At 42.2% G+C, this 16,122-nt stretch overlaps 1 protein-coding gene across 2 annotated transcripts in view; it reads left to right on the top strand.

The window, feature by feature from the left end:
• LOC128297737 (solute carrier family 12 member 4) overlaps positions 1–16,122 on the top strand; it is a 106,280-nt gene that overhangs the window by 60,891 nt on the left and 29,267 nt on the right. For both annotated transcript variants that reach the window (XM_053033429.1, XM_053033428.1), the window contains exons 2-5: positions 8,917–8,987; positions 9,867–9,987; positions 10,602–10,735; positions 15,269–15,351. In XM_053033429.1, the coding sequence (XP_052889389.1) occupies positions 8,917–8,987; positions 9,867–9,987; positions 10,602–10,735; positions 15,269–15,351 (409 nt within the window). The remainder of the gene's footprint in view (positions 1–8,916; positions 8,988–9,866; positions 9,988–10,601; positions 10,736–15,268; positions 15,352–16,122) is intronic.

The following is a 16,122-nucleotide window of genomic DNA, read 5'->3' as shown; positions in this document are numbered from 1 at the left end:
CGCCCGACGACACATAAGCAGTGACATTTAACGAAAGTTGAAGCTTTGATAGCGCAAATTGGTTTCATATCAATCGTTTCTATGTAACGATTTGTCGGAACTGTCCTTGCTCCTGTGAATGATACACGGTCTGATCGTGTAAATATTTCAAGTCTAGACCTTTTGTGTTCGGAATTTAAAAAGTCCTGCAATGAGGTAAACTACATGTGTTGAAACACTTAAGACTTTTATAATAATATTTAACAAAATATAAGTAATTTCTACCAGTTCCACGAAACTTATGAGCTCAATGTGCTTAAATTATGTACTCCAACAAATATCGTAGCAAAATCGTGTAACTTTTACTCACTGATCAAGCCGACCCAACACGTCCTAGGCCTATGAAATTCCTACTGCTGATGGTATGGCATAAATTACCTCTACAGCAAAAACCATCTCGGCCTCGACCTCGTCCAACCACCGACCATGTGACGATGTTGATTACTAATTCTTAGTCGGTAGGCACTGTTGATTATGTGATTATGCAAATACACCACTGGTTAATGGCTTCTGACTTCTCAAGGCTTCTCCACCACTCGGAATATGCCAACACCGTTACTGCTGTAGTGTTTGTGTTTTTATTTCCCTGGCTTTTTTACAACCACTTCATGCTAAAACTACTCACATCGTCGGTGTGCCCACGTTCCGGAAATTTCGGAATGCCCGCAAAATTGCTTCGCCCAGGAATAGTCAAATTGAGAGAAGGTCACATCACCCAAGGTGGCCACATGCTGTAAGAAAAAGGAACTTTGCCAGGCTGCTTACGAAATTTTCTCCGAAAACGCATTGATGCTGAAATGAGTAACACGGTCAGTGACATCGCCATTCATCGTGACCATGAAGAAGAGTCCCTCGCCAATAAACTAAAGAGCGCACGATCAAACGCGAGATACGGTGGATGCTCGTCGGATTTGTTTTCGTGTCGCTCGTCGCTAATCGCTGGTGGAAGCAATCTATTTTTATGAAGCTCGTTCGGTCGATGCTTAACCGAAATTAATTCCTGTTTTGCAAAAGTGCACCCCGGAAGCATAGGAATAGGTTGATACTGGGCCCCGCCTTTTCTATTTACGCAAGGGGAAAATAAGTCACTTTTATTGGTGGGAATTGGAGAGAGCCTTTGGGGAAGGATGATGCAGGCTTCAAACCTGAAAGTGGCACAATAAACAAGGAAATTCTACCAGTAATAAAATAAGCCATTATTAAGCGGACAACTACCGCCGAGGCGTTCATTGTCCCAAACGGGGGACAGGAACCATAAATTTAACAACATGATTTGCACATCAAAAACATACCAATGCTTGGAGCATTATGTATCACACTGTTGACAGCATAACGATTGAAAGATCGTAAAGAAACCGAACCGAAGGTACATTTCACAACCAATTCCACTCATATTTCATTCTTATCGAGTATTTAATGAATCGGACATATTATTTCATCGCACACGATTGATTTAAGTACGCATTAATGATCAGCTGTAAAGATAGGGATGTAGCAATATGAGTGTTGAAGTAAACAATCTGTGTAGTTGGTAAATTGCTATAGTTTATTTTCCTTATATGCCTGTACATGGCTTAAAAGGTGTCAATAAGTTGCTCATTTATTCGATTAGTTCCGATCCTGTCAGGAATTGATGCCTTGATTTTCTTGACGCTAGATGGCGAATATTGTGGCGCATTAAAGAACATCTTTTTTATTCAATACATTAACAGAACATTTAACGTATGTTTCATCAAATGATTTTCTTCAACAGATACGTTTGCATTAATGAAGCTGCAAATTAAATTTTCTCCCAAAGCTTTCGTACTAGCCACCACGAAAGCAAATGCAACGAGGAAAAAATCTGAACGTACCGAAGTGTTCACTCTCTTTTGTGCATAATTAAAACAAATTTACACTTCATTAGTCACGGCAAGGTTTGCCCATCGTCTCGCTACCAATCTGCTCTGCTCACATTCACATCATCCGTCCACCTTTTGCGTCACATTTTCACACTATCACATGGGCATGTACTTTCACAGACTGCACCCCGGGCAAGACAATCCAATGCACGGGAAGCGCGACCGGAAGTGTGCCAGTTTCCACGTCATCCACGTCATTACGAGCGCGGGTGTGGGAATCGTTACAAAATTAAAACAAATGTCATCTCATTAAAATTGTTTATTCGACATCCGCCGCACCGGTCGTACCCGGGTTGCGCTAACTGCTTCATCATTATCTTCATCGTCCAGCTTACTCCTTTGCCGAACACTCATTCGGTTCTCCGTCTTGGTTTGCGTCGTGCACTTAGATGCACGAAGCACAAAATACAGCTCCATGAAACAGCTCCAACAACGATTTACACCTTAATGATTTATGCGTGCAAGAATGCAACACGGCTCATAAAACGAACGCAAAAGCATTAGCTGTCGCAACAAGTCACACCCTTTTGAGCGTTTCATTTTATGGATTAATCTTTATCATTTAGGCTGTACAAAGTAAGGTGTATAAGATGATTAATTCAATTTAAAATTTTATTTAAGAAAAGACATAGAGATTCTTTCTTTTTTTGTTTCAATTCATTCAACCAATCAATTCAATTCAATTAATAAATTTAATTACATGTTTTTTCTCTAAGTTGGCTTAATAAACATTATATCATGATGGTTTCAACATAAGATTTGATTTGGAAATGATTCATAGAATTAGAACTATTCGCTGCATCAGCTAAATATCCATAGTTCCACGAACGATAAAAAGCTTGCGTTATAACAAAACTTGCGCTACAAAGTATTAAAATCACATTTCTGCTGCAATAGGTATAAATGCCGGTCTAAGTTTTTGTTCGCAGTTAGCACTTCGCTCAATTACCAGCTGACCTGTGCAAATTATTTGCCCAACCAACCCTTCCAACTGCATGTTCCCAGTTTTCCTAGTGTCGCCCTGATTTCACACGCACGCTTAAACGGCGAGGTGAAAAGTTTAGTAGAAATCCAAGCAAAGTTCTTGTGCGAGCAGTCCGGGCTGAAGGGGGTAACGAGAACATAGCATGTTTGGCGAGTTTTTCGCCCAACAACGATGATAAATGACAAACTCTACCTCGACATACACCAGAGTTGGAGTAAGATAGTATACAGGACAGAGATTGGGTACAATTTTCCTAATGAGCTGCTGTCTAGCACTGATGGATACGGTGAGTTTTTTTTCCCGCGTCTTTGAACCTGAGGCTACCTTATTCATGTCACGACAAATGAGGCGAAATTGTTCTCAGCGCTGATTGCGCGATTGCAAAAGTTGGTCGTTTTATTTAATAATGTTACTCCGTTTGCACACGCTTTGGAAATTGAATGTTTGTCCTAAAGCTTACTTTCGTTTGTGTGCATTTCATTTGTGAATTGTGAAGAAGAGTCCAATGCTACTAGTTAAATAAAGTTCTGTATGAGTCCGTGACGATTTTAAAAACCACAATATCAACGATGAAAGCCCGTCGTTTTAATTTACTGTTAAAGCTTAAGAAATGTACCAATTGCGGGGATTGGTTGGTTGGTAATTAAAATGTTAAAATTCATACAGAACGACGAACTTCTATGCTTTGATGTCACGAAAAAATGGAATGCTAATTAGATGAATTTAAATTTCAATTATTTCACAATAACGATACATTTTTGTTCGTACCACGCTAATGAATACCATACCATTCTAAGAAGCTTTATAAAACTTTGTGTCAACCGATTTGTTGAGCTACCGATTCGCTATGCAACTCATGCAATCACTCGAGAGAAAAAATGACCTCCTGTGCTTGACCGTGCTATACAAGCGAATGAAAATAGGGACAAAATAAAGCCCGCATATTTTTATACCTCCCTCTTTCAATCATTTTAGACTACAATCGGCTAAATATGCCAACACTAATCCGTGCACACCCAGCATTCATTTTTTCGCAACATTCGCCATTCAATCAGTTTCATCTGGGGCAACAAAAAATAGGGGCATGAACACAAATCCACCTCCTCAAGCGAATCACGAAACTAGTTGTGTGTCTGCTTCATCATCCCGTTCGAATTTTATTATGCTGCGGATTATGTTTCACACAAAGCATCACGCAAAACACTCGGCTCCACCTTCGCCTCGTGGAGTTTGTCCCTTGTAGCACCTCAGGTGTGCCCTACTCGCAAGAAGCACTAGAGTTCTTCCCCCTTCGCAGTAATGGTACCACGTGGAGGCCTTTTCGACATTCCGTCGGCTTCATCGGAAGCATTCAACACATTCTGGCATGGTCTTCAATTAAAGGTATTTTGATGAGGTGACTCTCTTCGTCAATCAGCAAACCAACTCCGATGCTTAAGAATGCTGATCGAAGGGTACAGCAACTCCCCACTTGGACTGGGCGGGAAATGATTTCTCGGGGTATTCTTTTGTGTTGAAGCAACTGAGGTGTGGTGCAGCATTGGAAGACGCTGTTGTTGTGGGCGACTCCACGATGAACAACGTTGGCAGGACATTCTTCGTTGGTTGTCGTTTTCTTTTGGGAAAACCCCATCTCACATCTCGTAGCTTCGAGGCTGGGAAATTTGCTGTTTTCTCTTTTCGACATTTGACTGTTTTGATAAATAGGGACTTATCCCTCCCACGCTAATGGACACGAAATCGAGCTAAACGGTGGGTCGTTGTTTGGTTCATTTGTCAATGTGCTGGCTTATCATTTTGCTGGAAAGTAAAATGCGGGATATATACGGTGAGTTTGAGGAATTGTTTTTTTCACGACATACTTGGCATGGAGGATAAACTACGGCCAGCGTTTAGTAACTGTTTTAGGAAATCATTTTGCCGAATCTTTACTGGCAATTACAGCTTTATCTCTATCAAGGAATTTATTTTCTGTAAACTTTGTTGATGTTGTGATCAAGTATACAGCTACAGGTTACCAACGTCCTATAACCAACGGCAAGGGAGTGTTTTCGTTTCTGTCCTGTGAATTCTGATGAATGATAGGCCGAAGATCTCATAACTCTTAAGTCTAAAAATTGATCATCTTGTAAGATTCAAGTGTAAAATATTTTGAAAAACCAATCGCCAGTAAGTCTAGCTCCAGTAAGCTGATCGTGGAAATTCAGGGAACGAAACTTAACCCATATTTTTGTCGTTGCCTTTTCATGCTATACATCAAACATGCATCCGATAACGAACGAATTCAATCAGAAAACTTTCTCTCACTACTAGACAGTTTCAAATGGCAACCCATTCTATCCGATAATGACTACCGGTTCAGTAATAACCTTTTCCTTTTTGTACCTAGTACCTTGAACCCTTTCCTGCTGCCCCATCTGCATTCGCTATTACGTGTAACAAAATGTTGCAACAAAGTCTGCTCATAAGTGGAAAAAACGCCGGAAACCTCTACGTCTCGTCCACGTCCAAAACACCTACCACCAGGGTAGCACCAGGGCGCCTAGGGATCAAAGTGAGCAATTTTTCCTTTGGAGATGAAGGTTCTTTCTTCGCGTGGTAGTACGCCCGAACTAGCTGACGGCATATAATACCTGATAACGTATGCATGAAATGCGTCGACTACGTAATGCTTATGATGCTTCAGAAATTCTGAAACGTGCGCCTCTTTTAACCATCCTGCTCCTTGTTTGTGCCATTTTGTTAATACTCTCCTCTGTCTCGCGAGAATCGTGCATTGCTTAGCTTTTCTTCGTGTGACTTTTCCTTCCGCAACATGCATGCTGACTCCGGATGAATTTAACGTAGATAAAGAAGCGACCGAGGATGCGTGTGTGCATGTGTGCGTGTGTGGACTCGTAAGGTTAAGGATTTTCGTTGGTGCGTACTGCACGTTTTTATTCCTTCCTTTCTGGTTGCGTTTGGTGGTGGGTATGCAAAGCAGTAGAATGATTCTGGCGAACCGATTCTCGTCAATCTCGCCTACGGTGTCGAAGGTCTTTCTGTTTGCTTATCTTGGCCGTAAGAGGGAAAGCATTCCCGTATTCGCAACAGCTTAGGGCAGCCTTTCCCACCCGGGCAAGATTGGTAAGCAAAGCCCTAAACATGATGCCATTAAAAGTTATGTACACAAACCAGCGTCTTTGGTTGGGATTTTGACGCGCACGGAACTGTTTGATGGTCCGTGACCGTCGGAAGGGATCATTTATTATTTTTGTACCCCAAAATGAGACTCTTCCTCCCGAAGCAAAGGGAAATCCTCTATTTTTTAATGTCTCTTTCTCGTCAAAACCGAAAGCCCTCAAACTCGTTCCAGCAAACTCGTTCCACTGGAAGTGGTGGGCGGCCCACGGAAAGGAAAGAGTTAATGAAATGAGCTTCCACGGAAAGTTTCACTTCTGTTTCACACGATCTTCGGACGTTCGGGTGATCAACCTCCAGCGTTCTGTGTTTAGAATTATTTATAACATTTTAAGCAAACTTTTAATAATTGCGGTTCGACAACGAACGCCCTAGGTGCGGTTTCGGGGCAAATAAAATCTCTCGAAAGTATGACAGAAAAAGGGAGCTTTTCTGCTGATTATCAATTTTGGAACCGTTTTAATTATGCTCGCGGTATCGTTACTGGTGTCTCGGTCATGCCGGGGAATAGCTATACGGATTGTACGGGATGAAAAGTCAATTTTCATTTAATTACATTTGAAGGGCTAAAAGAGAGTACACTTTCAAATGTAATTAATCTGCCTTCTTGTTTTAAGTGTAGGTGTACTTATGTTGAAAACCAATTTTCCATTTCGATCAACAACCTTTTTATGGTTTTCTACTTGAAGATCATACGGTCAACTATCTCGCCCTTATTCCTCATCCCGCTCATCCCGATATTCAATCTATAGACTTCCAGAAAGAATTCAAACACTCGCTATATGTTTGTTACTTAAAGTACTATTATTTCTCTAATCAAACTTAATGTTTTAAAATTCGAAGGATCACAGCTTCGATGGGGCAACTGGAGAGTTTTAACCATGCTTCCATAGCGCTCTTTTTCATACGCACAAATACCAGCATGGGAATGTCGAGATAGATTCAGAAAACATCGATAGCGAGACGTCCCCGTCCACAGTCCAGCTGGTCTACCGACCAATGTCCGTCGGGTGCCCAGCCTCATAGATGATTTATCGCAATACTGTGCACATACATATTTATGGGAAATTTATCTCCAAATGTATTTGAATGTGTGTATGTGTGTGTGTGCGTTGATCAGCATATGTGTATCTGTGAGTGAGAATGATAAAGGAAGGAAGTGAAAATAGAATTTCGGTCAGTAGAACCTGCTTACTGTGAAGGTTTTCCTGTGTTTGGCCCAACCTCTGCCTTCATTGTGATGACGTCGACGCCATTTTTCTGGTGTCCTAGTTTTTCCGGTAGCTTGTTCTGCCGTTTTCCATGTTTTTGCCTGCAGCGTTCGTGTGATACTTGCGGCCCCATACTTCATCACCATCTTTTAGGAGGCTTTTGGCTCGCTTACAGGAAGAAGCTGTTTTTACCGCTTTTAGATAATGAAAAGTCATTTCTCATTACTGTCGGGGAGTTTTTTTTGCGTTCGACTAACCATCTCAAACGGCGTCATAAAGAAGCTGCTTCTTTGCTAGTACTGGTACGTCTTTTTTCTACCCTTCGAATGAACCGATCCAGCAAGGTTGAACGCTTGAATGGGCTGTTTGTTATCGTCGGTACACACACCCCAACCTCAATCTTCCTTCGCTCACGAGCCTACCCAATGAGACGCCTTTCCCAATATGTCCCAACCGAATGAATCGATTACCACCGGAAGATGCGCGCCTATCGTCCACAAGAAGACATTGGTGGTTATTTATGGACTTATGGCGAAATTGTTTAGTCGTGCGACAACGACGTGAAGTAGTTGGGTTTGGGTTACCTTCTCGGTAGGAGCGAGCTCTGAAAGAAATGTCTGATAGTCTGCTCGATTAGCGAGGCGTAATGTTCATCCGTTTGCGACAAGAGCCAGACAAAATCCCGGACATCGAGCGGAATCGATTAAGCTTTTATGTGCAATCATCAATTCTCCATCCTTTTCCTTTTCTGCCGCGCTGAAAAGGAGTGATGTCCGCACATGTGTCGTTGCAGTCTAACCCACATGTTTGTGAATTAATACCACACACGCACATCTCGAGACGAAGAGTTAGTCCTTCGGAATATCTCGAAATGTACCGACTACTCCCCAAAATAAGGCAGGCGCCAGCGTAACGACTCACATAATGTTTTTTATGAGTTTCGCACATTAACTACCGATTATTTGTGGAGAAACCGGGTTTAATGGTCGGTAGAACATTTTTGGACGCGAAGCAATTGGGCTGGGTCCGATCGATATCGCTTATAATATCGAACAAAGCAGAAAAAAGCACACACGTTGGAAACATGTTTTATGTATTCTTCACTTCACTCGGTGCGCTCATGAAACTAATTATCTCAAACGGCCTGTCGATACAGGAGTTTTCCATAAACAATCCAGTAAAATATCGACCATGCGAAGGCGAGAAAGGGCAACATTTCCAATTAATCGAATCATCCATGCACAACCCCTTAGATGTAACCACACTTGAGCACGTATCGTCAATCGTACGCCTCGGGTGAATTGGGTGTTGTGGTGCTCATGGGCAAATACTATCCAGCCAATACAAGTGCACTTACCCTGCCTTCACCAGGGGGGATAAGAGCATGTTACACAAAAAGTTAATTAACCTCGAGTGTCTTCTATCACAAAAATTCGACAGACAGGCAGGGTATTTTCGGGACATGTTAGCCGTAAACGGTTCATAAACCGTAAAAAACATTTGATTTGATCGCTAGATTGTAGTATTTAAACGTTACGAATTTGTTCCCCCTTCAAACGCCTCTAACTTCGTTCTTTTCATTGGTTTTCTCTTCCACCAGGTGAACCCACCGATGATCAGCCGTTCGTGGCGAAAGGAGATAAAATCGATACTAATCTGTACCTTTACTCGGTAAGCTCTAAGAAATGTGTGCAATTAAACCTACATTTTTACCTATTCACAGCCCGGTGATCATAAATCTATTTTTCATAAGAACTCCTCACGGCATGAAATCAATCAACAGACAATCAACAAAGGGAGACATCAACGTCAAATCGTACACGTGAACGTTTGCCATCGTCACGTTAGCGTAACGATGTAGTCAAACTTTTTTGCTTGACAGTGCCAGTGTAGTTTCTTTAACCAAATTGCCTTCATTTTCAAAAGGATGCAAGCCACTTGACGGTCGACGAAAATCATGTGTATTTGCCACCCGGGCAACTCGGGACTTGACTTCCCAAGGATACGAGGGAAATAATTACTAGAACCTACAAGAGGCAACAAAAGCAGCACCTGGCAACGGCTACCGGTCGAACGAACAGGTGCAGGCTTGACACAGACCTGAAACCATTTATCATGCTTTTAGGTAGCGTCAGGCGGTATAGCACCTCACCAGGAGTCAACGATGATCCCTATGCCATGAACCCACCCGGCGGTATTCACTGTCTGCAACATTATACGAGTTAATAGGGTTCATAAAATATTAAAAACGGTGTCAAAGATGGTGCCCGTGTCATTCTCCATTTTGCTGAGTTTAGTTGGCTAACCTTCTTCGCCCGGTGGCATCACCATTTACCCCATCGTTAGGGTGGTCCGAGAAAAGCACCAAAAAGCAGCGTAAAAAGCAACTGATTTCATTCCACGAATATAAACGCACGATAGTTTCGAGTTACGCCATTGCAATTTCAATCCGGCGAAATACAGACATGCCTGCGTTAATCATTAATATCTTTGGTTAACTTTACTTTCGCTAACGTTTGCTTCTGCTTGTTCGTTACACGCACTGCCCAGGATGACATTCAAGAACGTCCGCATGTCACCACGCTCATTTCGTCCCTGGCAAACTACTCGAATACGATCCCGGCAGCGACGGATCCCGATGCCAAACCAGCACCTGCCTCCGCCCGCATGGGTAAGTACTAATAATCGCACGGGAACGTTCGCGAAATATTGTCTGCTCTCTTCCAGAGAAGCGTGCAATAAAAGTGTTACAAAAAATAGCAAATTCCGCAAGAAACCTTGGTTGCATTGGAGTGTTGATGAATTAGTTATTACACTACATTCTCATGCCTCAGCTCAATTAAAGTTAAACTACCAACAGAAAGGATTCTTGCATGCTGCCTACTACCTAAATTCCGCGAAAGTCTATTAAACAATACATTTAGCCGCAAAGTATATCAATTTCTCAAAATCTTTTGTGGTTTTAAAGGCATTGTGGGAGAAGTCACATGCCTTTTATCAACGCTTGTTTCATAAGAGATGTAGACATCTTCTAATCTTTGCACAATTGTATGTGTGCAGACAATTCGTTTATTATTAGACTATTATTTCCGCCTTTAATAACTTTTATCTTCTTAACAAATTCCTCTTTTTCTTCTTTTCTCTTTTCGCTTTTCCTTTCTCTCTGTCTCTTTTTTTCTCTAATTAACATTCAAACACACGGATTTGCTCATCTTGGGTGGATGTGTATTATCATTCAAATGCAACCAACGCTGGAAAACCCCCGACGAACTCGTCCCTTAACAGGCACACTCATCGGTGTCTATCTACCGTGCATACAGAACATTTTCGGTGTCATTTTATTCATCCGTTTAACCTGGGTTGTTGGTACGGCTGGAGCCATATTCGGGTTTTTAATCGTATTATGCTGTTGCTGTGTGGTATGTGCTGGATCTCCCTTTAACTAGCTCGCTCTGTGTATGTCCTTGTGTAGAACGCATCATCCATTGTTCACTCCACTGTCATCAGATCGTGGCTATGTCATCGTATCATCTTTCATTACCTTGTTCTCGTACGACTGTTAAGAACCTGTCAACCGCATCCTAGACTTCTCATCATTTTGATCTGTTTTTTATCGACTACACTCAGTTCGTTTGATTCCGACTTCACCTCACTTAAATATCCCTAGCTACGTATAACAGAAAGCTGGTATAAAACACTTCTCATTCCGATAGGATGATATGGAATCACCCTACTCGTGATTTACAACCAAGCCATTTTTATTGTGTAAGTTGTCAGGGACGCGCAGTGCCAGGATATAACTTCCCTTACATTAAGCAATTACGAGCACCTATACGCATACACTTTGCAACACGATCGCCCCGCGTAAATCCCAACGTCACATCATTGAAATTCAAAACAGGCTATCCCACGCCCCAAACTGGGTTAAATTGTTCTCCAAGCTATAGTAAATCGAACACACACTGTTAAATTTATCGCGGCACTACGTCCATCCACCTGCCCACCCAGCAGCTTTGTGATGCTGAACGAAAATCGCAAAATTGTTCCCAGTTGCCTTAAAACATGACCCTGCCCGAGCACATCCACATCGGAATCATGGTGGTATTATAACAAAAAACTGGGTCATATCTAGGGAGAACGAACTTCATGTTTTATGTATGGGTTTAATCAAACATTCATTTGCATACCATGTGCAACGGTACGGTGAATTGCTATCCGCTTCGGTTGCGTGTTGTTCAATCGGGAATCGGAAAAGCTCCGTATCCCGAGATCTATCCTTGCAGCTGCACAATTTGGCCTGTTGAATAGTACTTATTTGCGTACTGCGTAAGCCCCCGTCCGGCGGCTGCTGTTAATGAACACCATCTATTTAAATCAGTAAAAGCTACCCAATCTCAGCACGACATACAAGCGGTCTGAGGAACCTGGAATCCCGAAACCTGAGTGTGCGTTGGCCACACATCCGTGCACGGTGACGGTGCACTATTAATTGGTGGAAATTTAATCACAAATTTCGAGAACCAGCTCTTTTGATGCCTTGCGGACATTCTGTTCGGTTTGATTATTTTTCCAACGCGTGGAAGGCCAAATAAACATTCACACTCGCATACGGTAATGATTTGGGAAATTTTGCAATGGTCGCAATGGTGTTAGGCAGGTCTAGAGAGGCGAACCTCGTGTTAACGAAGCATTGATTTTGAACTGTGCATCAAACCACAAAATTCAGAACGGATGATCGAAATCCAATATTGGTCGAAGCAGCTGTTTTCGCCTGTCCTTGCGGGTGTAAGTCGGGGACACAGTCTAATATAATTAATGCCATACAGTGTCCACTGAAATTAGCACCCTTGTCCTTTCATATCGAGTAGCAACTAATACAGCCCTCTAAATCCCAGTCCAGAGAAACTATCGAGTGTACAAATGAGCAAACCTCTTAACAGTTGAAAAAGGAAGTTGTGAGGCTCGTTGGAGGAGCTTTTGCTAACCCATATGCCTCAGTTCGTTAGCTTTCGTTGGGTGGTTGGGATAGAAAACAACCAGCGCAACCAACTGAGTTAACTCCACATGAGCGGTACGAATTAATATCATTCCCTTCTTGATTGAGTACTATCAATCAAAGGCAATCAAAGTGTTCACCCAATGGTCCTCGCCAACGCCACCCAGTGCCGAAAGAAAGCTGGCCGTTCTCATTATGAATTTCTGCTTGCTCAGATTATCGGCTTGCCAGCCCAACAAATGCGTCATTAAGTAAGGATGTAAGCCAAGGACACCCTGTTTTTATTTCTACCACACCCCAGTGGAGGATCAATCCCCTTCGAGGCCCAGGGCGAAATTTTAAAAGGGGGGCGTTTGTATGCGCTAAGGAGAACCATAACGCCATTACTTGGATCACATTTTCTACGATTTACGTACATTTACGATTCCTAATTAGTCGCCTTCTACAACGCCTTCTACGATTTTTCGCCCAAAGTACAGTTTTCAATCGGTTTACTTCTTCGGTAACAATCAGAGAAATGTCTTAGAAACCTGTTTCGCTCATGTTGATGTTTTAGGCGATAAACAACACAATTGTTTTCAGATTTCCGATACCAGGAAAGCATGTTTTTCAATAGGTGACACCTGCAGTGTGGAATAAATTTGACCATCATTATTGCGTTGCATATTATCAAACCCGTGAGAGCGATCGCTAATGTAAGATCGATGAAACGGAAAGCATTCTTCATCTCGTTCAAACTTTCCATCGGCCGGTACGAAATTCCATACAAACCAGTTGATTTCAGATTGCCGATACCAGGAAAGCATCCACGGAAGAGGTAGCACCTTGTACAGCAATTTTGCTCGAAAAACGCCGAAAGGTATGCAATGTTTAAACACCTAGTACAGCAATTTTGCTCGAAAACCGCCTAAAGGTATGCAATGTATAAACACTAACTTTCCATACAAACCAGCTGTTTTCAGCTTTCCGATACCAGGAGAGCATGTTTTTCAAGAGGTAACACCGAGTAGAGAACAAAATACTTACGTAATTGTGGGCTTCTCTCGGAACGGATGATTGTGAAAGAAAGGCGTGAATAGTTCAACGGTTTTTAATTATTGCATTAGAATAACGGGTCATGCATTTAAAAAGGGGAATTATGTTATGGAGCTTTAAGCATAGTTTATGCAATTCTAATAAAGACCAAGAATATTCCGTCTGATAAACTTTCAAGAATCGAGAGCTGTATATTGTAGATTGCATACTTGTAGATTGTCCTACAACATGAACATCCATTCAGTAGAATGCTTTCAACAAGGGATTAATAGAATTAATCAAATTAAAGTCTAATGTCGGGCGAAAACTCAGGCTCAAACTCATACTTGATTAATGTACATCTGAAATGACTATAATGAGCAAATACTCCAAGCTTTACATCATTCTTCGGACTCCATTGTAGCAGGCTGTTATAAACAATCAATCGAACAAATGTCATCCTTCATTGAAGCATTTGTTCACCGTTTGAAGGGCCGATCACAAAGGATGCTCGCCCACGCACGCACTCGCACTGGCAGAGTGTCCTTAACGATTCCAATAAAAGCAACCGAACAGACGATTGAGTCCAACGTAACCGTCTGAAATCCTTGTTCCACCCATCTGCGGCGGTGTAATCCTATTACACATCATTTGCTAATCTAGACACAAGGCACATCATCAGTATCTGGGTGGGGGCCGCGTACCATTGCTGTATGCGACTCCTGGGATCATTTCGTATTGTTGTCTCGACGAAAGCAGCACCGAAAAATGCCGTCGAGTTCGAACATGCCTCGGCCTTGGAGAATGAAATGGTTTTGTCGAACTTAATTTACTTCGTTACCGACAACATATTTTTTCATATTGGATTCTGGGCTCGTCCAACGACTAATACCCTAGCTCGCTTGCTCGTCGCGTTAGTGGGTTTTTTATAATCTAAGAATCATTATTTATCAGTCTGACTGTCTTATATTACAAGAGCATCCTGCTCGTAGATGTTTGACGATGCGAGGCATCAAGACAAAACGATCCGTTGAGCGTGATGTGAAAATGGGTTGGAAATTCTTTTTCGTGACTACCCGTACATTATTTTTCAATAACTCTTCTATTACTAGAGAGTGGCAGGTTTCCAGGAGGTCTTAATGTGTAGCTCTCTCGGACGCTCTGCTCGGATGGATGGATGGATGGACATTATTGAAATAAAGCACGTACCAGAAGAAATGTATAAAGGGTCATAAATAAATTTCAATGCATCATCTCGGGCCTTGCTCTCAAAGATCTTAAGAACATCTCGAGGACACTCATAAATTTGAAACGAGTTGGAATATCCAGTTTGAGTTGCTCCATGTCAGCACAATAACAAACATTTTTCAGCACACTTACTTTGCAAAATTTCGATGCTTCGTTAGTAGATCTTCCTCTCGAAACAATGCTCCCGATTCATTAACTTTAAACATCCCTCGTGTTATGAATGCCATCGACTTGTAAACAAATGTGGCTTAAAGTTTTGACTTTATCGATCAAAAATACTTGGCCATTTCTTCTTGAACAAGCCCCATTGACCAACGGATTCAAGTACCATCGGCTTGTGCTACCAACGCAATCTACCACTTGCGAAAGGTTACTCAACACACACACGAACGCTCGGACCCTTTTACCTCATAAGCCCGTATTTCTTCATCAAACCATCTTCATATCCTAACCGTGGTCCAAAATCAACCCCATTATTAGCATCAGCATCATCAACATCATCAGCACCGTAACCATCACCAACATCGCATGCCCGTTGTAGTACTGCTCGCTTTCAGTTTAAAGTTCTGCCCGAAAACTTATCCCAAAACTATGCTAATCATGTTGTGCCTCTTCGAAATGGCCTCTTTTTCTCCTTCCCCACGTAACACTGATCGGCGCCGCGGTACCGGGAACCTACGGAATTGCGAAACAGACCATGTTGACTGCCATTTCCATGTCGGCCATTGCCACGAACGGGGTAGTACCGGCGGGCGGCAGCTATTTCATGATATCGAGGTAAGTTTACTTCAAAACGTGGGTCGCGTGGCATTTCTGGAACAGCGCCAGCAAGGCGCGACTCCGGAACGGTTGTCTGTGGATGTAACTATCCCGGTCTCCCTTGGGGCTAGGGACTCCTTAGTTTCCAACGATAAGAAGTAAAACTTTCGGCACCAGAAACGCCCCAAAACTGTCAAGCGACTGAAGTTTTCCAAACAAACCGATAAAGGATCGCTAAAAAGGTTTCCACAACTGGGGCACACATGAGATGAAGCAAAGGAGTGACCTCGGATTTTTGAATGCTCTTTTACCGTACCAGCTAAACGATATCTTGATTAATACAGCTCCAACCACTCAGATCAGTGGATAAAGTAGGATGAGAAGTAGAGGATGAACATTCAGGAAACGAAGACATCCAGGAAGTCACAAGTCAATTAAGCTCCCCCAGAAACAGTCCTGTGGTACAAGCTAATTCTATAAATCCTTTCGGACTGGTAGATAGCATCTTGTAATAACATCTCAGACAGGATAGTGGCCTGCCTCTTGATTTTTTTGTGAATAAAATGATTCTCAAACCGATTAGCCATTTCTTGTTCAAAATCTGCACACAAAAAACACACGCTGGCTCAAAATAGAATGCGAATTTAAGTTTATAATTCAACAACAACCAGGTCCGGCATCAAAAGGGACGGCTTTTGGCCATCGCTCAAATGGGTTTCAAGAATTTCTTCATTTCCTGACTCGACAAGTATAAATAAAAAATTCTGAGTGCCATAAATGGATTCTGTT

The sequence above is a fragment of the Anopheles moucheti genome, chromosome 2 (genome assembly GCF_943734755.1).
Source record: "Anopheles moucheti chromosome 2, idAnoMoucSN_F20_07, whole genome shotgun sequence".
Taxonomy (NCBI): domain Eukaryota; kingdom Metazoa; phylum Arthropoda; class Insecta; order Diptera; family Culicidae; genus Anopheles; species Anopheles moucheti.
This window is presented reverse-complemented; position numbering and strand designations above follow the sequence as displayed.